Source organism: Talpa europaea (genome assembly GCF_964194135.1).
Source record: "Talpa europaea genome assembly, chromosome: 4".
NCBI lineage: Eukaryota > Metazoa > Chordata > Mammalia > Eulipotyphla > Talpidae > Talpa > Talpa europaea.
The window spans coordinates 134670478-134696003 of record NC_140070.1 but is presented as its reverse complement, the minus strand read 5'-3'; the positions used below and the strand labels follow the sequence as shown (position 1 = coordinate 134696003).

The 25526-nt window shown below is 36.9% G+C and overlaps 1 protein-coding gene across 1 annotated transcript; it reads right to left on the bottom strand.

Moving 5' to 3' along the window:
- Positions 1–509: 509 nt before the first annotated feature.
- Positions 510–24047, bottom strand: GABPA (GA binding protein transcription factor subunit alpha; the record flags this gene model as incomplete). The annotated part of the gene is made up of 9 exons (XM_084230997.1): positions 510–738; positions 4833–5025; positions 5257–5397; positions 6535–6588; positions 10270–10464; positions 13601–13846; positions 16721–16805; positions 20066–20210; positions 23971–24047. 9 exons carry the CDS (start codon positions 24045–24047, stop codon positions 510–512), a joined length of 1365 nt encoding a protein of 454 aa, XP_084087123.1.
- Positions 24048–25526: the final 1479 nt, after the last annotated feature.

Genomic DNA, 25526 nt, shown 5'->3' with positions numbered 1-25526 from the left:
TTAATATTATAATTTTGAATATTTTAGCTCTGCTTGATTAGATGAAACAGGCACACATGCCTTAGCTGTGAAAAATTCCATTTTCTGGTTCTACGTAAAGCAACATCTAAAGCAGCAGAGAGGAAAAATATATTTTCAAAAATAGTTAAGCCAGACTGTTTCCTGAAGATACTTCATTTTTCATCCTCAGATGCTACTGGCTATTTTTGGTAGGGCTAGACATTAATACTGACCAGTTTAGCTTTCCTGACTGTTAACAAACTATCCCACAATGACCCTGACCTTCACGCTGAAGACATTGTGGTGATCCTTTAACATACACATATTCTAAAATATATGCTCAAAGTAAAAAGATCCAAATTCACAAGAGTATGAAATATTTATAAAAAAATCATGCATCAGATTGTACAGTCTAGAAATAAAAGAAAATTCAAATTCAGTAATAAAGGTGTGAGCAGTACTTGCTCTAATATTTAAGAAAGACCTCGGACTCCCAGAAGGTCCTGGGCTCAATTATCCTTTTCTGTTTGCAAAGACGCAGTAGCAAGGGCTACTGCTGTGACTGGCTGGGCAATTCCATGGAGCTGCATCTTTGCCAGTTTCTTCTGTTCACATTCTGTGACCAAACGGTTCAACTCTGCTGCACTATATCCAATAAGAGTCTTCAAGTCACAGACAAACTTGTACACAAATCTCTTGCCTTGAACTTTACAAATCATGTCCCCATCATAATAATACCTTTTAAAAGAGAAAAACATATTAGAACTATACAAAAAAATCCATCTGAACTTCTTAAACAGCCCCTCAGACTACTCAGACAAGAGCCTAGTAGAGCAATGCATCCACCACAACAGCACTTCAATTGTGAAGTTACATAGAAATTTCAATATTATTATCAAAGACAAAAATTTAATTTTTTACTAAAATATCGATGCTCAACAGTCCAAAACTTTATGTACTAAATTTTCAAGGCATATTTTCAACAGTCATGATGAATCACTGATTTTAAAGTAAACATTAAACAAAGGCAAAAACCTGTGGCGCAATAACGGAGCCTAAGAACAAGGTCCTGGAGTCAGAATGCGCAGACTCAAAATCTAGCACCTCCACTCACTACCTTTGGGATCATAAGGCAACATTTTCCCTAAACTTTTACTCCTCTCATCTACAAGATACGGTTCAAAACAATACTTGTGCTCACAGAACTGAAAATTAAAAGGATTATCTTTGAAAAATCACTAAACACGATCACTGGAGAGCCCTCTACGAAATATATGCTATACTAACCCATGTAACATGAAGGCATTTTTAATATGCATATCTTATTTTATATAAAATCTTTTATTATGTAGCCATATCTTAACCTTTATCATTTTTATATGCAAAGTCTTTCCTTTTAGAGAAATTCTCCAAACCTAATATGGGAGCCTCAAAAGTATAGGTATAACAGTTAAGAGGACACAGAGAAATAGGCAACGGTATCACAAAGTCACAATGTTTCTAAACCTACACAGGCATATTTGGGGACTCTAGAAGTCTACTTCACTGCTGCTTTTGTATGGAAATGGGTTTGTATTTACTTTAGAACCCTGTATTTACCCTCACGCACATTCAATTCCAGTAGGAAAAAAAGGTGAATCAAGACTTTCCTGGGCTTGCATTGTTCTAAAATTGTACCACATATTTCAACCCATCTGACAAAGAGCAGTGACAAAAGAAATGACTATTTGCAAAAGTACCACTGGTAGAAACTATTACATTTAGCAGGATTTCATTGTAAGAGTTACTCAGTTTAATCAAGTCTATTAAGAAAAGACTGACCTATATGCGTCAAATTATGTCATCTTTCCCTAATTCTAGAATAGCAAAAGTATTTAATAGTTGTGTTCACTTTCCTAGTAAGTTTATTTCCCAGTATACCAAATTGGGTCTTGTGTTCCTTTTGTGCCAATTACATTAATATAGACTTGCCATCTCAGTGCACAAACCACCAATTGCTTGTTAAACAGAAATCTTAAAGACAATTTCTGCACAATATCGAAGGATGCAACAAGCAGACGTGGAGAAAAAGGAACATGAAGAAGGAAAGTGGTTTCATATTTCAACAGAGAATATGGAATTGATATAACCTTAATATTCTTAATAAGAGGTGATAAAAAACATGCAAGTTATAATTTTACTAATATTTCCTTTACGCTAGTAAATGCACAACTAACCAACCATAATAACAATATTCATAATAGCATCTGCTCCCTCTCTGAAAGGTGACGCAGAAAGGTACACAATACCTGTATTTCAGGGGGTGTGATTTCTTTCGTCTTTTTTGGGGAAACTTGTATTTTTTTTAGACCTTTTAAATTGTAAAATATATTACACAAACAGAAAGGAAACAAAAGTAAATAGCTCAGCGATAAATTACACATGAACAATCACCTATGAACTGTGACTTCAGGAAATAGAACACTGCCAACACCCCAAAGTCCCTCCACAGCCCTCCAATCATCATCCCTCCTTCATTCCAAAAGGTAAATGATCCTGTTTCATGATAGCAATTTCATTGCTTTAATTTGTGTATTGTCACCCAAACATGCATCCCTAAATGTGGTGATTTTGTTTTCCTGATTTTGGGTCTGGATTCTTTCACTGAACATTACTTATGTGATATTCATCCATATCCATGCTTGTAAAAGTTCATTTTTATGTCAAGTATCCTTCTGTTTACTACAATTTATTTATGTAGTCTGTTGTTCATAGATATTTGAATGGTTTCCCGTATGGAGATGTTATAAATAATGCTGCTGTGAACTTGTGTGACCATATGCAAACATCTTTCTTTGGTAAATATTTAGGAGAAAAACAGCTGGGTTACAAGTTACATTCCTACTACTCTGTATCCTCACCAACACTTCTTATTGGCAATCAGTTTTATTGTAGTCATACTAGGGTGTGTGCTGGATCATTCTGTCATGGTTTTACATTGCATTTCCCTGATTACTAATACACCTTGGCATACATTCATTTATCATTTGAATAATCAATAACTTAAAGTATCTAATTTTCTTTGCCCATTTATTCATTCTTCCCCACCCCCCACCGGATCTATAAGAGTTTCTTTAGCTAGTCAAGATGTGAACCTAATGGTCGGGTGTATGTGGCTTGCCTTGTACTCTCTTGATGAAAACTTGTGATGAGCACAATTTTTTCATTTAAATGTAGTCCAATTTACTGATCTTTCATTAACGATCAGTGCTTTTGGTTCTGTTTACTATCTTTCGCCATAAAGTGATGGAGACAGTTTTAGACTCTTTCCTATTTTATTTTTCACATTCTGAGCTACTAGCTACATGGAACTGATTTTTTGGTATGGTAAAAGGAAGGGTCAAGTTTCACCTTCCCCAAACGTACAGTCAATTGTCTTAGCAGCACTCACTGAAAAGGAGGCCTTTTCCGCATGTGTCTTCTCACTACAGCCCTCTTTACCTATGTGTTTGGCTCTATTTGGGCCATCTAGTCTCTGTCTACTTGTCTATCCTCAGTAAACCATTTCATAGTGCATCTCAAATCCTGGACAACATGTCCTTCCACTGTGGCGTCTTCCTCAGGAATCTTGGTTATCACTATACTTTATATTCCCATATAAATTTTACAGTTTATCTCATCAATTTCTATGAAAAAACTTGTTCAGACCTTTCCCACAGTGAAACTTGTCAATCTGGGAAGAAGAGACAACTTATTAATTATTAGTTATTAATTTTAATAATCTGCAATCTTGAGGGGACTGGTATGACCACAATCATTTTACTATCGAAAATGAGTGTTTTAATTCTGATTACATGAAAAGGATCCTTAGATAGTTGGGAAAGTGAAACTGAATAATTAACACACTGAATAGAAAGCATTTTGATGATTACTTATCAATGCAAGGGAAAACAAATGGGCATTCTGAAAAAAAAAAAAAAAAAAAACCAATCCTGGTAAACTATGAAACAGTACTTACATGGCCATGATCCTATAACAATGAATACTGATCTAACCAAAATTTCTATGTAATTTATAACTGCACTGGGATGAGTAGATGGAAAAGGTATGTGTAGATAGTGACAAGAGGTAAATCATAATCTCAGTGTGAAATTCACAATGTCCAAGTAAAACATTACTTGGAAAGAGAGCATTAATAGCATACTACTCAGAAACAGAGGTATACTGCAGAACACCTACACTGTATTCATGATAAAAAAAATAGATAACTCCTTGATTATTCCTATGTATCATAATTCTCAGATATTTAAATGCATATAATGAATTTCCATTACTGTAGTATAAGCATAATTTCTAACAGTAATCATGAAAAAAATTTCATGCTACATATGAAAATTACAAATAATTTTATTCTATTTCAACTTCATAGTATCAAAGTTGGATATTCAGATTCAAGCAGAATGCAGAGAGAAAAAACAAAAATGGGTCAATTTTTCCATCTAATTACAAAAATAAACAATCTGTATATTTGCTAAAATTTATGCTCAATTCCCCTATGCAAATGAAAATATCTACCTATTACAAAAAAGAATCCTGAAAAAATGACCATGTTGGTTTTCAACAGTTGTGCATATTTTAAAATCCGGTAAGAAAGAAATCTTAAGAAAACTGTCTCAAATTTACCCAAGATCTTTTCAAAAAGTCATTTTTAACCTAAGTATGAAATCTTTAGCTTTTTTAAAGACATGTAAACATCTCATGAAAAATCATGTATTTTACATCATTATATAACAACGTTCATGCCTACAGTAAGAAGTCATTTTTTAGATTGGTGTCAAAAAAAAACTCCTTACCTTAATGCACGACTGAGTTTCTCATAGTTCATTGTAGGTTTGTTTTTACGTTGTCCCCATTTTTGTGCAACCAGTTCTGGCTGATTTAGCTTAAACTCGCCTTCATCACCAACCCAAGAAATACAGTCTCGAGCATCCTTGTCAGTGAGTAGCTCTAACAAAAACTGCCACAGTTGGATTTGGCCATTGTTTCCTGAGTTGACAAGAAAGACAAGCATGACAACAGTGTTATGAATTAAGAGGGAAAAAAGGAACAGGTTCTCTCCTATCACTCATATCTTAGCTGTGCTAAAGATACAAATGTTTTTTACAAATGTCTAAGCATTGCCGAAAAAACAGTCCATATTTGCATTTTTGTACAGTGAAATTAAACAAAATATAATTTGAAAAAACTTACAAATACCAGATGATAATGCAGAAATACCTGTTCTGTTCCCAGGTGAACTTCTATCTTCTCCTGAAATCCTTGGAGCTCTTTGCACTTTAGCTGCCTTTGCACTACTATTTATAAGTTTCATGGTAGTTGGTGTAGCAGACTGTACTGATGCTGGGATAATTTGCACAGCTGTAAAGACAGAGGGAAAGGTTTTATCCTTCCAATACCACCAGTGGAAAAATATTACTAAATGACATAAAATGCAATTAGTTTAACTAATGCCCCTCTAATTAACACATGGTCTCACTTCAAAAAAGCCTTAATCCACAAGTCTTGAACAAAATCACAAAAAAAGGTCAGAGGATAAGTATTATATATTTGTAACATAGTTTGTGACTTTTAATGAAAAGTTGGTCTCCTTACTTTCGATTAACTTAGCGGCATATGTACCAAACAAAGAACTAATGAAAAGTTCTACTACTGATGGAAGTTCAACCTTATACCACCACTTTGAGAAAAACCTTGGTATTACCTAGTAAAGGTGAAAGAGTAGAAACCCTATGACACTCAACCAGAGAATCTAACACACATTCTTTACTCATTCAATGATATTCACAAAGTTTTAACATTAATAAACAGCAGTGAAATAAAATGATGGCACTGCAAGTATTAATATGAATCTCAAGTTAACTGTTAAAGGTTAAGGAAGGATGTGCACAGTATATTATTTTACCAAACATGTGCAAAACAAAAACAATATTGTAAAGTGCTTATGGTTAGTTGGTAAAAATATCAAATATGCATAGAATAATAAACATTAAATCCAGTATGGTCATTTAAAATGGGATCTGGGCCTCCCCCATGGCGCAACGGGTTGAGTGCAGCGCTCTGAAGCTGTCCTCAGCCTCTGCAGCAACGGTTCAATTCCCGGCTGGCCAGGGAGATTCCCACATGGCTAGGCAGACCTCTCCTGCTGCGCCTGCTGCTCCCCTCAGCAGTGTACTTTGGTTCTTCTGCCTGTTCTGCTCCCTGCTCTGTCTCGGGTGAATTCTCTCACCCTCCCGTGCATCTGGTCTGTACCCTACTGCTTGTCTAAATAAACAAATCTTTAAAAAAAAAAAAAAAAAAAAAGGGATCTACAACAGGTAAACTTGATGCATAAAATTTTATTTCTTCATAGTATGCACAGATGCTAGTTAACCTTAATTCTTGTATAACTAAAAGACTTTATTAAAATTAAAAAACTGGTTTTTCTTTTTACTACCTGGCAGTACAAAACAGATTTCTTATTGATAAATGAGCCAAATTATGATCATGAATACTCACGTTGATCAATTGTAACTATCTCATTCATCTGTTGTTCCTGGCTTGCCAATACATCTGAAGAACATATAAAAAATCTGTTAATATTTAAAACCCAAAATGCAAACCCCAATCCAATAAACCAATAACTCCAGTAATTATAATCCTTTAAAAAGGAATTCTACAGGAAAAAAAAAATAAAAAGGAACTCCACAATTAAAACAAAAACCAAATAAATAGCTAAACATTAAACAACTGAAACACACTGTCATAACCTAAAAACACGTTATAGCTTACTTTATAAGGAAAAAATATATCAAGGAAAAGCTCCCATTTTTTAAGTGTTCAGTAAAGTTATTGAGAGAACCATGGTTTTCTAAACATAAGTATATTTAGTATATATAAACCATGTAAAACAGGGAAATCTTGAAGATTAGATCAAAATGAGCATAGTACTGAAATTTAGATATACATTCTTCACTCTCAAGGGAAAGGCTCCCTCTCAAGATCATTTAAAAGATTTTCAAAATCTAATCTGTTCAACATTCATCTTTGAATAAAATTGCTTTAATTTATATAAATGTTCCTTTTTAACACTAACATTTTCACTAAAATTGTAGCCACCCTAAATGTCACAAATTAACAAAATAATTTAGCATGTCTACATACGTAGCTCTTAACAAGATCGACAATGTAGGTGGTCCTGATAGACCCCTGTAAAGAACCAGTCATTACTCATCCGTTGCTATTCCCCACCCATCCTATTCTTCACCTCTCAAACAGGAGTTGCCCTTCCCAGTCTTTATCTATTTAGTGCCCATCAGAGACTGAATGCTTCTCTCTTGAATTGTACCCACCAGCAATCAAACCAGTCTTGGAGCCTGGGCTCCCAACGTGGGTCTCCTTAAGGTGCCAGACCAGCAGGGTCAGACACATGGAGTGGGAAAGGACAGGGGAACTAAAACAAAATCCAAATCCCATCTATCAGATGGGTTTTTTTTGGGAGTCCTGAGTTGGGGAAGGGGGAGTTTAAACAACTACATGGGACAAGCTTCAGATAGATCTGGGTTGTGATCTTAGCATTCAGTCACTGGTGTGACTTTGGTAAGTTATTCCATACATTAGTTTCTTCATGTTTAAATGAGGTATTTTCACCTACCATCACAAGATGCTATTGTGAGGATAAAAGGAAAATACTTTGAAGAAGCACAGTGTCTGAAAATAGTTAACTTTTCAGTAAATTCAAGATGCTAGTCTATTATTTCATCCAAAGCCTAGTTTTTAGCGTTCTTTCCCAAGAATCTCTCTCTTGAAGAAACATCCATGCCTTACATTGTGGTAGATTTTCTGCAAAATTTTGTAAGTGCCTTGAAGAGGCAAAGTGATATTCAAATTGAAATGTTTCCATTTATGACTATAAATGAAAAAGCCAGCGACTAGCCTAAAAAGAGGCAAGAGTGTTTCCATCACACTGCACAGGCCTGACCAAACACTGAAAGATCAGCTTCTAAGCCCTTCTTTCCTGAATGGTTTGGTCTCTTTCCTGGGAAGTCAAGATAGAAGGCACAACACAGAAACCAAGATTTTTGAAAGTTTGGTTTAAGACCACATAGCAGTCGTCAAAGTCCTCTGGAGTTTCAACTCCTGGCCATGCATAAAGGAAGCAGAATCCAAAGAGGCAAAGCTCTGAGGGATAGTGGAGCCATTTTATGAAGAAACTACATGTATAAAACAACTCTTTTTCCTACAAATGCCCTTAGCAAATGGAGACCTTTGTCATTTTTGACTCTGAAAGTCAGATATTCACACCAATAAGCACATCAGAGCTGGAAGTACTGGAACATTTCCTAATAACCTTTCCCATGTGTAGAATTTGGATGAAATATCAAGACAAGGGGATTTCAGGAGAACTCTGGTGGGTAATCTAACATAAATATCTGAAGCTCACCTGTTCAGTAGCGTTTTGTGAAAGATCATTGAGGAGGAATGGACTGCAGATGCTAGGTGAGTAAGTGCCTTTCAAATAAGCTGTAGATTTCACTATACAAGAGGGGCCAGAGAACTAGACTGATTTCAAAAGAGCCTGTTCTGACAAGAGAAGCTTGTGAATTAAAGAAAGTCTGCCAGAAATAGCCTTATACATCATCCTGCCCACTCCTAAACGAAATCTTAGATTCCCAAACCAGATGGGATTTCCTTGCTAAGGCAGAGCAAGAGAATCAGGGCTGAACAGGCAGGGAATTCCTACTCTAGGCTGTGGGGCTTTGTTTCTTTTGAGAACAAAACAATTCCAGAGCAGAGCTTTTCTGAAGAAGACCCAATCTACCGCATGGCCATGGAAAGACAAATAAGACTCACCTCCCCTCAGTACAAGGAAAAGTCTCTGAATGAGCTTTAAAGTGTGAGAAGCATTAGGAGAACCAGAAAGAGACAACTACCACGCAAGTGTTGACCTGACAGACAGTGAAAACCATGAACTGTGGAAAAATAAACTGCACTGTCCTTGTTCTATTCTTGAGTTCCTATAAGAAAATGTTTCAGTAAACATGACTCACATGTTAAAAACCTGAAACAATTCAGAATTTACCTTATTCATCTGAAAAGCTCTGCAGAGAAGAAACCTGTGAAACCAAGGACAAACCTTTACCCAGAACATTCAACTTATTTTATCTAACATGACCTGAAACTGGAAATAAACCCTGAGAAGGGAATGAGAGTAATAATAACTTTAGTGGCCTCCAGTGTCATAGATAACTTCCCCCCTCCCTAAAATTTAAGATAATTCATACAGGAAAGAAACTACAGATATAAGTCATGAAGGAAAGCTCTCTCCAGAGCTCATTTCTTATCCAACAGCAGAGAATGTTCCCTGGAAGAGAACCCTAAGCATTTATAAATGACTGCGGAAAATCTCTCCACCAAGCTGTCCCCTTACTGGGTACTGCCAGTTACATTTTCATCCATAACCATTACAAAAGCAGAGTTTGTCCTGTTCACATATTCTGAAAAATATGTAGATGTAGGTCTGGCTAGCTTTTCTCATTTAAATCTCAGTGTTAGGGAATGAGTGACCACTAAAATAGTCTTAGTTACTAAAAAACAAGGTGGATTAAAACTCAAACATAATAATTTGAGTTTTTTTTTTTTTTTTTTTTAAGACAGCCAGCCCTTTCTCATTTCTGCATAGTCAATAATAATAATGTCCTTGGGATAGCATGGGAAAGTAGTAACCAGTGGCTTCCAATTCAAGATGGTGGACGGCATACTTCACCTTTCTCTTAAGACACCATTCAATTAAAAGAAGTTTAAAAAGTTTAACACTCTCACAATGAAAATGAGAGGGAAGCCATCTGTGAACAGCCTTAAATTTCTATAAGATGAGCAATAAATGGATGAACTAAGTGAGAAAACAGAAGTCAATGACTAGAATATATGAAAAGAGCTACGTGTAGAGCACAGCTTCTCACTTAAGACCTCAGGTTCTGGAATTAATTAGCCTGGGTTTGGATCCTGCTTCTGTGACCTTGTGGGACACTCTAAGCCTCAGCTTCCTATCTAAAAAATAAGGAAAGTAATGACTTGTGGCATTAATACAAAGGATTAAATAATATAATACATGTATAATTCCCAGCATAGTCTTATACAGCTTAGTATTAATTATTATTGCTATTACCAATGAATAATTAAGATGAAAACAAAGTTATAAAGAAATAAAATTAAAGAGTAATATGCAAATAGATAATAACTTCAATTTTATACATTTTCGAAGAAGCTCCAGATGACTCCAAAGGATTTCTCCCCGAGGCACCCGCTGAAAAAAATCTTCTTGGTTGAGACTACATAACTCTCTTCCTGAAATATTGAGGGTGGTGAGGTCTATATCAGTCATGCTGAATTCCTTCATTACCCAAACCACCCAGTGCAGGACCTGGTCTGTGGACCACTGTATAGGATCTTTAAAAAAAAAAAAAAAAAAATTAGCCAAGTTCCATCTTAGACATTAAGTCATTTACAGTTAACTTACCATCCAAATAAACATATATATATATATATATATATATATATATACATACACATAAAATCCAGACAGGTTTTTTCCCCAAGCAAGTGAGGAATATAGAAAGAGCTATGACCTAAAATATGTATCAGGGAGGATGCCAATAACAAGTGAGAGTATGCCATCTTAATGGCTCAGATTGTGCTGGATTCAGGGAGCCGGGAAAGGTTTATATGGATGCTGAAGGCACTTATTTAAAATATACAGTATGGGCCTCCCCGGTGGCACAGCGGTTGAGCGCTGGGTTGCGAGGCTGCCCGTAGCCTCTACAGCGCCGGTTCGATCCCCGGCTGCTCCCCGGCCACTAGAGGAGGGTCCCACGTGGTGCGCAGACCTCTCCTGCCGCCCGCTGCTCCCCTCAGCAGTGTCCTTCGGTCCTTCTGCCTGCTCTGCTCCCTGCTCTGGCTCTGGTGAATTCTCTCACCCTCCCGTGCTTCTGACTGTACCCAGTGCTTGTATAAACAAACAAACAAACAAATAAATCTTTAGAAAATAAATATATAAATAAAGTATACAGTATGGGCCTCCCCGGTGGCACAGCGGTTGAGCGCTGGGTTACAAAGCTGCCTGAAAACCTCTGTAGTGCCAGCTCGATCCCTGGCCACTGGGTGAGGGTCCCACATGGCGCGCAGACCTCTCCTGCTGCCCGCTGCTCCCCTCAGCAGTGTACTTCATCACTCTGCCTGTTCTGCTCTCCGCTCTGAAATTCTCTCACCCTCCTGTACTTCTTACTATATCCAGTGCTTGTATAAATAAATAAATAAATCTTTAAAATAAATAGATAGATAAACAAACAAATAAATGAATGAATGAATGAATAAATAAAGTATACAGTATGAATTAGAACCTCTGGGGTCTGTAAAATATTACTCCTGGGCCTCCCTGGTGGTGTAGCGGTTGAGCACTGGGTTGCAAAGCTGCCCACAGCCTCTGCAGCGCCGGTTCGATCCCCAGCTGCTCCCCGGCCACGGGAGGAGGGTCCTACATGGCGCGAAGACCTCTCCTGCCACCCACTGCTCCCCTCAGCAGTGTATCGTCAGTCTGCCTGTTCTACTCTCTGCTCTGGCTCTGGTGAACTCTCTCACCCTCCCGCGCTTCTGACTGTACCCAGTGTTTGTATGAATAAATAAATAAATAAATCCTTAAAAAAAAAAAAAGCCATGAAACACAGATTTAAAAATATATATATATATATATATATTACTCCTAACATTTTTGTTTCTTTCTGTCCTAAACATTTCTCCTCATGAGATGACTCCAAACTTACTAATGTCAAGAAGATCGCCCATCTAGCTTCCACGTTTCAAAAATAAATAATTCAATATTCTGAACCATTCCGAGGAGCAGATATATATTCTCCTTCACAGTGAGCTCTTCTACCTTGTCATGATCCAATAAACAACCACTCTCTTTCGCTTCTTTAATCCGCCCCTTCTCCTGCCAGTTTCACACCATTTTATCGACAAATACACCACCAGCCCTTGACCCTTCAACATTGTTTCTTTATTGGCCCAACACTCTTCCCCCTGCCCCCCATCAAAGTTACCATTTAGTTTTCCCCATTTCTATAAGATCTACTCATTTCTTCTAATTCAGCTATCTCTCCAACTCCACAGCTACTTTCATCTAAATCTACCCATGAGTCTCTGACTGCCACATTTAATAGATATTGCTCAGTCGGCAGTCTTTGACTCTCTCAGCACTGGGACTTAGGACCATCTAAAACTCTCAATTTCAGTGACAGTATACGCTGTTCTTAGTTCCCTCTTCTCTCTTCAACAGTATACGCTGTTCTTAGTTCCCTCTTCTCTCTTCAACTGTTCCATGTTCTCTTCCTTTTCTTCAACCCTAAATGCTTACAAGGTCCAGGAACCAGTCTTTTATGTTGCATTCTTTTCCATTTTCTCTCTCTTCATCAGAGAACACAGATACTGTCTTGGTTATTCAAAATCAATTTGAGGACCAGAAAACATCTTGTCTGCAGTCGAAATCTTGGTGACCTTGAAACTATTTTCTGACTATCTCCAGTTAAATATGTACTAATACTCCAAAATCAAGTACTATTAGCACTTTTCCTTGAGAAATCTTTCCAATACCAGGCACCCCTACTTTTCCAACTAAGTTTTAGAAGGCATGAATTGTCTGTCATTCACACCACTGATAACAAGGTACCTGGCATATGCATTCCACTAAATATGTAATGATGCTATAGTCAATTCTTATCAATATTATTGCCCTAGTAACCCAAATTTGAGAAGTCAGATCAATACCTAAATTTCCTTTCTAATTACACATAATCCATCAATTAGTTGTTTGCTCTCATCCCTGTTTTCATTCATTACTTTCCATAAATATCACCCTGACTAGGTTAACCTTGACACTGCCACCCAGTCATACTTAAACTACAATAATTAAGATCTTGTTTATCTTTCCTTTAGTCTCTACTTGCTCTAATGTATACCACATACCACATTTATTTTCCATCGCCATTTCTATAATGATAAACCATTCTAGAATGCTAGAGAATAACTCTTTACCCACTAAATCTTACTGGTCAAGTACATTCCTCCTACTTGTAAGTTTTGCCTGCATATTTTCTGGAATCTCTTTCTCTGTCCAATCGCTTGGCTATAGTAAGCCCTTCTCCAATGTCCCCTAAGGCCACTATGATCTCTCGGAGATTCTAATAGCAGGTTTCCTGCATACAAGTTAATGGCACTTTAAAAACATGTACCTTTTATGGCAATTATCTCTTTTCTCTATCGTCCCCCCCTGCTACACTGTAGATAGCCCAAGGACAGTTATTTTATTTTTAATTTCTTGGTTATCCCCAGATCCATGACACCATTTATCCATCATGTACATTACAGTCCTTCTACCCAACAAAAGATACAGAAAATTAACATTTTTTCTAAAAATTCTACATATAAAAGAAGTAACTTATTCACTCTAGTGTTTTCTATGCCAAATTCAATTCTTATTATTCCACCTAACAAGCAATTATGTAGAATATGTAATTATGTGTTTTATTACCGTAGGGTATCCCAAGGCGTTCCTGCTCTTTCCTATAACCTTCTAGGGCGGCAGCCCATCTCGTCACTTGTTCTGAGGTTTCATCTGAGATGGTTGTAATGTGTTTTGTGCCATCAAGAGTAATCACTTGAGCTTCCTCAACAAGATGTGCTTCTGCTTCAGCATGGTGGGCATCTGGATCAATAACTACTTCAACTGTTTCCGCAGGTTTAACAATTTCAAGGATGTTTAACTTTGGCTCAATTCCTTAGCAGTGAATTAAAAAACAAAAGTAAACATAAATGAAAATAACTGAAAAATAAAATTTTACTTAGCTTGTGTATTCTCAAATGATAGAACAAGCTCCATTTAAAATATTTTTATCAGTATGTCTAAAGAATTAACAGACTCCTATTAAATGATAAGCAGACTAGTTTAACAGAATATTGGTGGATAAAGTGACAGTATTGTGTCACTATTAATTTCCTGATTTTGATTACTGTGCTATGGTCATGTAAAAGAACTCCTTGTTATTAGAAAACACATGCTGACAGGGCCTCCCCAGTGGCGCAGCAGTGGAGCGCTGGGTTGCGAGGCTGCCCGCAGCCTCTGCAGTGCCTGTTAGATCCCCAGCCGCCGGGCGAGGGTCCCACTTGGCCATGGCGTGCAGACCTCTCCTGCTGCCTGCTGCTCCCCTTATTGTATTTCGTCCATATGTCTGTTCTGTTCCCCGCTCTGGCTCTGGTGAATTCTCTCACCCTCCCACGCTTCTGACTGGACCCAGTACTTGTTTAAATAAATAAATAAATAAATAAATAAATAAATAAATTTTGGGGGGGGGGAATGGAACACATGCTGACATATTTAGGGATAGAAGATGATTATTTTGGCAATTAATTCTTTAATATACAAAAAAAAGTTGAGAACAGAGAATAAAGCAAATATAATGAAAGTTAACATCTGGGCAGTCTGAGTGAAGGATATCCAGGAATCTTTTACTACTCTTGCAACTCTTCTCTAAGTCTAATTTAAAAACTACCCCACCCCTAACACACACCTACCTATAAACATTTGAAAAACAGTACCAACATGGAATAGAAAATAGAAGTTAGACTAGGAAGTGCATCATTAGATAGCTACCCAGCCTCAAGACTTTAAAAAAGTCCTTCTAAGCAAATTAAAACTACTTACTGACTGCTTTCTCCTTTTTAAAAGGCAAGGTACATGTCTAACAAATGAAGATACTGAGTCTGTTAAATTCACACCAAAAAATTCTTATTTTCATTTTCAAGTGAATGAAAACCCAATTCGTTAAGATACCCAAAAAAGAATAAACAATTTAAGAAACAACTTCAGATACTTCTATTAAGATGACAGCTCTAAGAAACAATTATAGTACTTAACAGTTACTGTTTGCTCATTGATTTGGTTAATCTAGATCAAATTTAACCAAAATGCTGTTGAAGAAAAAGCAAAACTCAACTGCAACCATCCATGAAAAACTAATATATTATAAAGAAATGTATCATTATTCATTAGTGTAAAAACAAAACATTTTTTAAAAATATACAAATGACCTTTAGGGGTCTCCCTGGTGGCGCAAGGGGTTAAGACGCAACCTATGAAGCTATCCGCAGCCACTGCAGCATGAGTTTGATCCCCAGCCAGGGAGCTACCCACATGGCACAACAGACCTCTCCTGACTCACCTGCTGTTCCCCTTAGCAATGTATTTCAGTCACTCTGCCTGTTCTGTTCCCCACTCTGTCTCTGGTGAAACCTCTAACCCCCCACACCTCTGGCCTGTACCCCAGCTCTTGTAAGCATGAATAAATAAATCTTTGGGAAAAAAATAAATGGGTTTGACTGTGTGGCTCCAACTATACTTGCATTTTTTTCTAGCTTTGGGTTCCACATTCATAGATTCAACCAACTGCAGAAGTCAGGGTGGGAGTAGGGATGTCAGTGCTCCTAACACTCCTTGTTCAAAGATCAACTGTACATGAATAAAATAATCAGAATTTTTGAAAAAGCTTTTTCCTAAAATTTATTCCTTAGCCTTTCAGTTGAATTTCATCAAGTCTACTCTTCCTAAACAGACTTTCATGGAGCAATTAAGCAACATAGGTTTAGAGATTAAAATCAGTCTAAAACGCTGTTTAGAAATCCCAACCAGCCACATTTTAAAAACTAAAATTCAACCCACCAAAAAACTGTTCCCTAATTTTCTTTCTCATACACTAACACAGGATTAGTAAAATACTGTGACTGATAAGACCGACTGGGTACTCAACATACTTTGCAAATGCCTCTGTGTACTAAAGAAGCTAGATTCTATGTAGCTAGGGTTTCAGATGCAATTTTGGCTCTAGAATCATTTGATATGAGCTTCTATTTAAAAATGCGTTAGGAGGTGACAAAAGGGCACATGGCGGGCCTCCTCTGGTGGCGCAGGAGGTTGAGCGCCGCGCTGTGAAGCTGTCCACAGCCTCTGCAGTGCCAGTTTGATCCCCAGCCACTGGCGAGGGTCCCACATGGCGCTGCAGACTTCTCCTGTCTTGCCCACTGCTCCCCTCAGCAGTATATTTCAGTCAGTCTGCCTGTTCTGTTCCCTGCTCTGTCTCTGGTGAATCTTCTCACCCTCCCGCACATCTGGCCTGTACCCTGGTTCTTGTATAAATAAAATAAATAAATCTTTAAAAAAAAAAAAAAGGCACATGGCATCTATTCTGCTAGTGTGTTCATTGTAAACGCAGTGTAGCTACAGCAGTGTCTCGGATTTGGCATTTTCCAGAGCATTGCAGGGTAGCACCTTCTTTGGCAGTCTAGTTCGCAGTGCGGCTGAGGCATTCTTAGAAAGTCAACTAGATACTGTTCTTGCAGCCTTCTCTGTGATTCTGTTATTTACTGTAATGTTTATTATTGTATAATATACACCTTCCTCTTTAAACTCAAAAAGATGTGTTCTACTACCCGCTTCACCTTGACAGATGCAATAATTAAACCAAAAGCATGGATATTTGGTTATAACATCACAGTAAGTAATTCAAACATCTGCAATACTGAAAATTTATAAAATTGAGTTCCCATATTAGAAAAACATGAGCTAAACTTTTAAATAACTACACTGAAAGTAACTTACCTTGGTAAGAAATTACCTGTACACTAAGCTGTACAGTTCCATCTGTCTTTACTCCTTGGTCAAACAAACTTCGCTCTGGATCCAGCTAAACATGGGTAAAATGGGTAACGTTATTTTAATGCAATCATTTCGCTTAAAATAAATGGATGTATAAACAAGACTTAATTGATGAGGGATAGTAATTATAAAAATTTAATTATCCAAGTTGTCATATTCAAATATTTGCCAAAGCTGAAAATATTTTAGTCACTATGGTAGTAATTAAAGAAAACATAAACAACTGAGTTTAAGTGGTGGTTTTCTCTAGCTGTGTTTTCTCTGCAGTCTAGAACTTTAAATAATGCCAAAAATCAACTGTTCATTCTATAAATATATTTAAAGTAGAAGAGAATGCAATCTATCGGTCATAAATATGCAAGGCTTAATTAGTGAGGAAAATTTATATACATATGCTAACATAATTTTTTTTCCTATTTCCCTGGTAACCAAAGCCAAGCATTTAAGATCAGGTTAACTCTAAATCTATGGGGCCTCCCCGGTAGCGCAGCGGTTGAGCGCTGGGTTGCGAAGCTGCCCGCGGCCTCTGCGGCGCCGGTTCAATCCCCGGCTGCTCCCCGGCCATCGGAGGAGGGTCCCGCATGGCGCGCAGACCTCTCCTGCCGCCCGCTGCTCCCCTCAGCAGTGTACTTCGGTCCTTCTGCCTGCTCTGCTCCCCGCTCTGGCTCTGGTGAATTCTCTCACCCTCTCGCGCTTCTGACTGTACCCAGCGCTTGTATAAACAAAACAAACAAACAAATAAATAAAACATGCCTCTATAAAAAAAAAAATTAAAAAAAAAACTCTAAATCTATGATCACACAGCTGATAAAATTATAATAACTTTAAATAAATAAGGTTATGATATTACTACCTGACCTCTCAGGTACTGAATACACTAGCTAGCTCACTAAGAACTGGCAGAAGGACAAAGCTCGAGCATGGTATTTGATTCTGGGTCACACTCCTCAAAGAAGTGCAACTCAGCTGGTGCCCCATTAGCTTTCAAGTCAGCATTTACCTGAAAATACAAAAGCATTACTAAAGCAGCAAGCACTCTGACTCTAAATACACATCTGCACTAACTGCCAAGAAGGAAAGAAGTTGATATCTGCAAACTATTTTGAGGAAAAGGGGGCAGGAAGAAAAGCAAAATAGTCCAAGATCCAAGGCTGGCTCTGAATTCTATGACACAATTAATTGTGTCTATTTCCACTTATTTAACTTTTATTAAGAACCTGTCAGGGGGTATACTTTGCAGGTCATATTTTCATTCTGTTTAGCTAAGATCAGGTATTATAAAAGAAGCAACAAATGCTAGAGTTGAAAGATTAGTTAAGAAATTAAATCCAGGGCCTCCCTGGTGGCGCAGGCAGTTGAGCGCAGCGCTACGAAGCTGTCCACAGCCTCTGCAGTGCTGGTTCGATCCCCGCTGGCTGGGGAGCTATCCACATGGCAAAGGCAGACCTCTCCTATATCGCTCGCTGCTACCCTCAGCAGTGTATTTCAGTCAGTCTGCCTGTTCTGTTCCCCTCTCTGTCTCTGGTGAATCCTCTCACCCTCCCGCTCATCTGGTCTATACGCCGGCTCTTGTATAAATAAATCTTTAAAAAAAAAAAAGAAATTAAATCCAGACTCCCCTTTATCTCGCGTATGAGTAAAAAGTCAAGTAAATCCAGGGATGAGTTATTCTTAAAAGTCTGCTTTGGATTAGTAATGAAAGTTTCAGAGTCAAATGCCACGGCAGCCCCCTGTAAGAATGCACTGGGCAAACGATTTAAACTCTTTAAATCTCATTGTCTACACGGACAGAATGTTGATTATAAGATCCCAATTTAGAGACTAATGTAAAGATTAAATGAGGTAATTTAGAAATTTTCTGAAATTTTTTTTCATTAAATATAAATTGCCCATATATCTCTAATTCACCAATTTTGAAGGGTTGGCTTGAATTCCAATCTATGGAATTTATCTAATTTTGGAATATCTAAAATTTGGAACATTTGGAGCTACTATGCACAACCATGGTAGGATTTTTGTAGAAACAATTCATTGGGTGGAACTACTATGTATTTCACATTTGTTGATAGCCACTACATGCCAGAGTATCTTCCAAAATGATTGTGGTAATTAATCTTCTCACAGTGGAAAGAAGAAAAATTTTATATCTTAAAATTATAATATTACCAGGCCTACCTACAACCTCTAGTTCTAGATGAGCAATAGCCTCCCACTGGAATGGCAACTAAAATGCACACATTTCATTAAAACAATTTCAACCTATTCTATATCAAAATCTTATTTAAAAATTATAGATGAACAAGATTTGAATTTTTTAAAAACTAAAACAGAAGTTCTATAGTTAATGGAATAAGCTATTCCATTAATGCATTGAGGGGCGGGCACAGAATAAAACAACCCAAAAGATGACACAATTATATACCAGTGTAAGTTAATATTAAAAACTCTAGTAAGTATGTTTCAGGAAAGTCCAGAAAATCTACCTGAGTAATCCTATCCAGTCTACTACCTTTTTACACACAAAAATGTTAATTTTCTTAAAAGAACACCATAAAACATGACTATAAATATACTGAAAATATAATATTGTTATACTACGACCACAACTAAATTCCCATGGCAACAGACTCCAAGAAATACATACATTGGTATCTAAATTCTTATTCACAAAAAATAATAATAAATATCAAAATCAACAGGCAACTATAAACCAGAGTCATTCTATAGGGGGGAAGGGGAAGTAGGATCAAAACAAGTGTGGGAAGAGCACAAGGGACTATGGTGATGGTACATGGGTGAATGGGTGGTGGGAATTTCAGAGGGACTATAACCAAGATGAGAAAGCATACATAGTACAAATATGAAGAATGATGTAAAAAATATATAAAATAAAAAATAAATACAATTCTTATCCAAAACTTCCTACTGGAACAGATAAAGGAAGGACTATAAAGATCATTTGGTCAACTAATTTGTTTTGAAAGATGAGGAAACTGATGCACAAAGAAGTCAAAAGTTAATTAGTGCTTTCCATTACCTTAAGCTTTCATTCAAATTTATTTAAACTTCCCATTTTATATTTGTGAAAATAAAAAAATGTCTGATTAAGCACTCAATCTTTAATATGTAATTTTAAATGAAATTTTCCTGAATATTTTAAAATGCTTAAATTTTATAAAACAGATCAAATCTAGTTACAAAAGCTAGAGCTACACACTAAAAGACTAACAAAAATATATCTAATGCAGACTTAAATGCTCACAGATAAACCCCACCCCCTAAAATTACCTGGATATCTTGCAAGCAAATTTCATGAGCATCCAAAGAACACTGTAGTCTTGGTTCTAGTAGTTTCTTCAAATTGCCTATTGGCTCATTGATGTCTATGGCCTGGCTTACACATTCAGCTGGGGTGTAAGTTTGTTCTACAATGCTAAATGTTAAAGAACATAATGGTTAACAAGTTTTTATCCTGTATGTTGAAAAAATAATATATTCAAAACAGAATTCAACATTAAGCATTTCTAATCTTTGAAATTAATTTCTGCACAGACATTATTCACAGTGGAAGGCTCATCACCAAATAGTTTTGACAAACAATGTTGACTTGCACAGAGCAATGTTACCTTAAAATTTATAAAGTACCCTTGCAAAAATATCTCATTATGTCTATTCATATGTGTGTATACAAATATAAATGCGGCATATACAATATTTAAGATGGTATGTTCATGGTATATTTCCAAGTTACTGTGAAGATATTTTTTTGGCCTCGAAAGGACAATAGTCTACCCAAATTTAACAAATGTAATTCTTAAGATATGAAAACATGATAGATGATACTTTCTATTTAATTTAATCTGAAAACCACTAGTCATAATCAGCAAAGCATAATCATATTCTTCCTTTAAAACTCTGGTAGGACTCTTTTGTATTATTATTTCATATTTTAACTCCATGGAACAAAAAATTCCTTGGATAAAGTCTTTGGTAAGTAAGCAAAGTATCTTTTGTAAATTCTTATATGGGACCAAACAGAAGTTGCTGAATTGGTGAATCTGGAATTCAATTAAATTTCACAATTTTAAATTTAAATATAACTTAAATTCCATTTGCAGTTATCAAAAACAGTATGTATTAAAAATTTGTCAAGTTCTGGGCCTCCCTGGTGGCGCAAGGGGTTAAGCACAGCACTGTGAAGCTATCTGCAGCCTCTGGCCTGCCAGGGAGCTACTACCCACATGGCACAGCAGACCTCTCCTGTCTTGCCCACCACTCCCCTCAGCAATGTATTTCAGTCAATCCACCTGTTGTGTTCCCTACTCTGTCCCTGGTGAATCCTCTCACCCCCCGCACCTCTGGCCTGTACCCCAGTTCTTGTATGCATAAATAAATCTTTAAAAAAAATTTGTCAAGTTCCATTTTTACAGAAATTTCAAGTATGATATACAATGAAATTTATTGTGTATAGCCTAAATTTCTTCAAAAAAATTAAAAATTATACAACAGACCAATTGTGATAAAAATTATTTTAAAATAATAGTGAGTTGTTACTATTTAGAGTAAAATAACTGTGTGTTTTGGCTACATATTTTTACCAAATTCTTCAGCTACACCAAAGGTTATATTCTTCTTTTTTTTTTTTTTGAACAATTCTTTAATAGAACCAGATGCTACTAAAGATTTTAATTTTTTTTTAAAGATTTATTTACTTATATAAGCACGAGGATACAGGCCAGAGGCACAGGAGGGTGAGAGAATCCACCAGAGACAGAGAAGGGAGCAGAACATGCAGAAGGACCGAAATACACTGCTGAGGAGTGCAGCAGGCGAGACAGGAAAGGTCTGCCCCAACATGTGGGATTCTCGCCAGCCACCGGGATCAAACCCATGCTGTAGAGGCTGTGGACAGCTTCACAGCGCTGCACTCAACCTCCTGCACCACCAGGGGAGGCCCTAAAGATTTTTAAAGGGCTATTTTACATAAGCTCAACATTTAACAATTTTTTAAATATTATGTTGCCACCACTGTTATCCCTTGAAAAAATGTGTACATCTCACATCTACATATTCCTGCACAACAGCCTGCTACAGTTCAACAGCAACAACTGCTCCCTTTACAGCTACTGCCCAGATGACACTGTAATGACAATCTTTAACACAGGACATTTGCAAAGGCTTTCTATAAATCCCAAATAGTGAAAACATTAGGCTGTGTGGCCCATTTGTGTGTGTGTCTAATAAATACGCGTCTGTCAGGCTCCAAGATGGCCCAAATGAGCCTCATCTAACCAACATTTCATTTTTACCATTTTCTCCCTGCAGGTGGATTGAGTGTGCAAAAGACTGAGACAGAATTGGTAATACTGACTCTTAAACGATTTAAAAAGATACTGTGGCTTCCATCCTGATGATACTCTGTCAGAACAATTGTGTTAGAGGAAGCCAGCAGCATATCACAAGTAGCCACAGAGAGAAGCCAATGTAGTGAAGAAGTAACTGCTCCTACACCGGTCTCCCAAGTGATTCTGGAAGCAGATACGCTAGCTCCAGTCAACTTCTTCAGATGACAGTAGCCTGGACTGACAGCTTAGCTGAAGCTCATGAATACCCTGAGCCAGAACCATCCAGCTAAATTGCTCCCAGATTCTTGACTCTGAGAAACTTTGTGCAATAAGAAGTGGCGAAGATTTTAAGCTGCTAAATTCTGAGTCAATTTGTTACATAAATAAATAAATAAATGACTGAATGAATGCCTGTGTGTATAGGCACACATCTGAAAATTACAATAAGCATATTGTAATTTATATACATATTTGTATATTGTAATTTATTGTAAATATTGTAATATTATAATTTATATATATACAGCTTTAATTTTGCTGAAGAAGCTAGGATAATAAAACATTGAAAAACTCTATTAAAAATCTAAGGTTTTATTTATTTATTTAAAAAGATTTATTTATTTATTTATACAAGCAGTGGGTACAGTCAGAAGCGCAGGAGGGTGAGAGGATTCACCAGAGCCAGAGCAGGGAGCAGAGCAGGCAGAGTGACGAAGTACACTGCTGAGGGGAGCAGCAGGCGGCAGGAGAGCTCTGCGTGCCAAGTGGGACCCTCGTTGGTGGGTGGCCGGGGAACAAACCGGTGCTGCAGAGGCTGCAGGCAGCTTCGCAGTTGCTGCCCTATTCAACTTTAGTAATACTGTCCTTTCCCAATGCAAATGTTACAAGTCTGTTACTCTCAGAAGACCTCTACTATGACTTAGTACCTTTTTATTTTCTGCATATTATCTCATCTCTTGCTTTATACAGCAAAGTATGGACTGTTAGTCATTACCTTCCACAAACTTCCTCTTGACTCTCACATCTTGATTAGTACATATTCTCTCCCTGGATTCTGAACTCATTACCACTGCCTATTAACACCCTGTCACTGTACTATATGTTTAGCACTGTGCATATAATTGCTGATGCCTGTATGTCTCCTCAAATACAATGTGGTCTCTCCAAGGTGGGTTCTATCACATTTATTCATGTGTTGCGACAGTTATTAGTTGATATCAATTACAGTATTTGCTAAATTAATTCAGGTTGTGAAGTAAATTCTTTTTTAAACAAAAGTAATGGAAAAGAAACAGAATCAAACAGCACTCTAGGATTAAGGACCACCACAATCAATTACATGATCACTTTCAGCTGTGATCATTACTTTTCGTTTAAATTGCCACCTAGTTATACACATAGTTAAGTCAGGGCCTGCCCGGGTGGCGCAGCGGTTGAGCACTGGGTTGCGAAGCTGCCCACAGCCTCTGCAGCACCAGTTCGATACCCGGCCTCTGGCAAGAGTCCCACATGGCATGCAGACCTCTCCTGCCACGCCCGCTGCTCCCCTGAGCAGTGTACTTCATCGTTCTGCCTGTTCTGTTCCCCGCTCTGGCTCTGGTGAATTCTCTCACCCTCTCGCGCTTCTGACTGTACCCAGTGCTTGTATAAATAAATCTTTAAAAAAAAAAAAAAAAACTTATAAAAAAAAAAACACAGTTAAGTCAAAGGAAATAAGCAGTGCATTATCCCCCAAAATGCTGAGGCTAGTTAAAAAACAAAAAAAGAGGTCTCAAAAGAACAATAGCTTGATTCTTGCTTTTAATTAGGTATGCTGATAATATGAAAAGTAAATTTAGAAACACCAACCTTTCCTCTGTGCACTCTGGTTTCTCTGTTCCATCAATCTCGATTTCTATGAGCTCCTCTGCTTCTCTTTTCGTCATGGTTGAAAGTATTTCAAAAGCTCAGTCCTAAAAGAGTTAAATTTTAAGACATTTTTGAAATTACCTGTATAAATAGAAATGCACAAGAAGCAGACATTCAAATAAAAGCAGAGAAAAATAAGTAAATCAAAGCAAATAAGTAAAAGAGGTGATCTTCACATACAAAAGAAAATCCACAAATGCTATTTATAAAGTAATTTTTGTTTAAATGGCATTGATTAACCTGATAAACATGTCTTCATTTCACTGATTTACTGGGATGTTTTTCTGATTAATCTCAGTTAATAAGTTAATTCAAATTACTTCAAACTCAAGTAAAAGGTGATGTTAACTGGATTATAGCAACTCAGTGTTAACATATTCAAACTTGCAGCTTAAAAAAAAACATGGAAATTAACCGTAATTGTCAGCTAAAAGCTGTACTTTATTAGCAGAACTCATTGCAAAGCACTGTACATTATGCCTTCAAAATCCACAGGGGAGTGGTTCCAGAATCATATTCAAGTCCTTAACATTGAATAGTGTAGTATTTGCAAATAACTTATACACATTCTCCTGTATACATTATTTCTAGATTATTTACAATACTAACAAAATAAATGTTTTATAAGTAGTTGTCATACAGTATCGTTCAGGAAATGACAAAGAAAAAAGTGTGTACATGTTCAGTATAGATACTACTGCATAATAGTATGGTGATTAGTTGAATTCTTGGATGAGGAAGTTGGCAGATGGAGGACCAACTGTACTGATCAAGTAATACAATTAATTGGTTAGAAATCTGTCTACAAACTATCTTAAAAATGCCAGCACAATATTCTGAAACAGTCAAATAAAGTAACAAAATCACTACAAATATGCACATTACTGCCCTGATTACACACTAGACTTCTGTGATTCATTTTCTCAAGTATGATTTTTTTGTATGTTTTAAACAAACCACTATTTTAGCTTTTAATTTTCTCGTGCACGATGATTACTTGGCTACTATAAACTATCACTGATACAAAAACATAATTTTTTAAATGCTAAGTCATATATAAGCTAACTGCATGTTATTGGTATTTCTTTGTGACCATCTCTGAGGTTAAGTTCCAAGTTGTTAACTATCTCACTATAGGTAGGTCAATGTATTTTTCTTTGAACATCAAATATAGTCTCAGTCCAGAGTTTTCTAATCTACTGTCAATCTAAAAGTAATAGCTAAATACTCTGACTCTGATTTGTAAGGAACGGACCTCTAAATGCAGCATTCCAATATTTGCAAAGACGTCTATATTCCCACTTAGAAGACTTGAAAAAACAAAGAATTAACCATTATTTGTCCAGCACTGCATTCAAATGCTTTAGTCTTTACCAGAGAACAATCTTACTTTGAGCCCATCGTCACATGCACACTCTCCGAAGGTGAGGTGACGCCGCCTGTGGCTCCATGTCACATGCCAGGTGCACTAACTGAAGGATACAGTATCCTAAGTA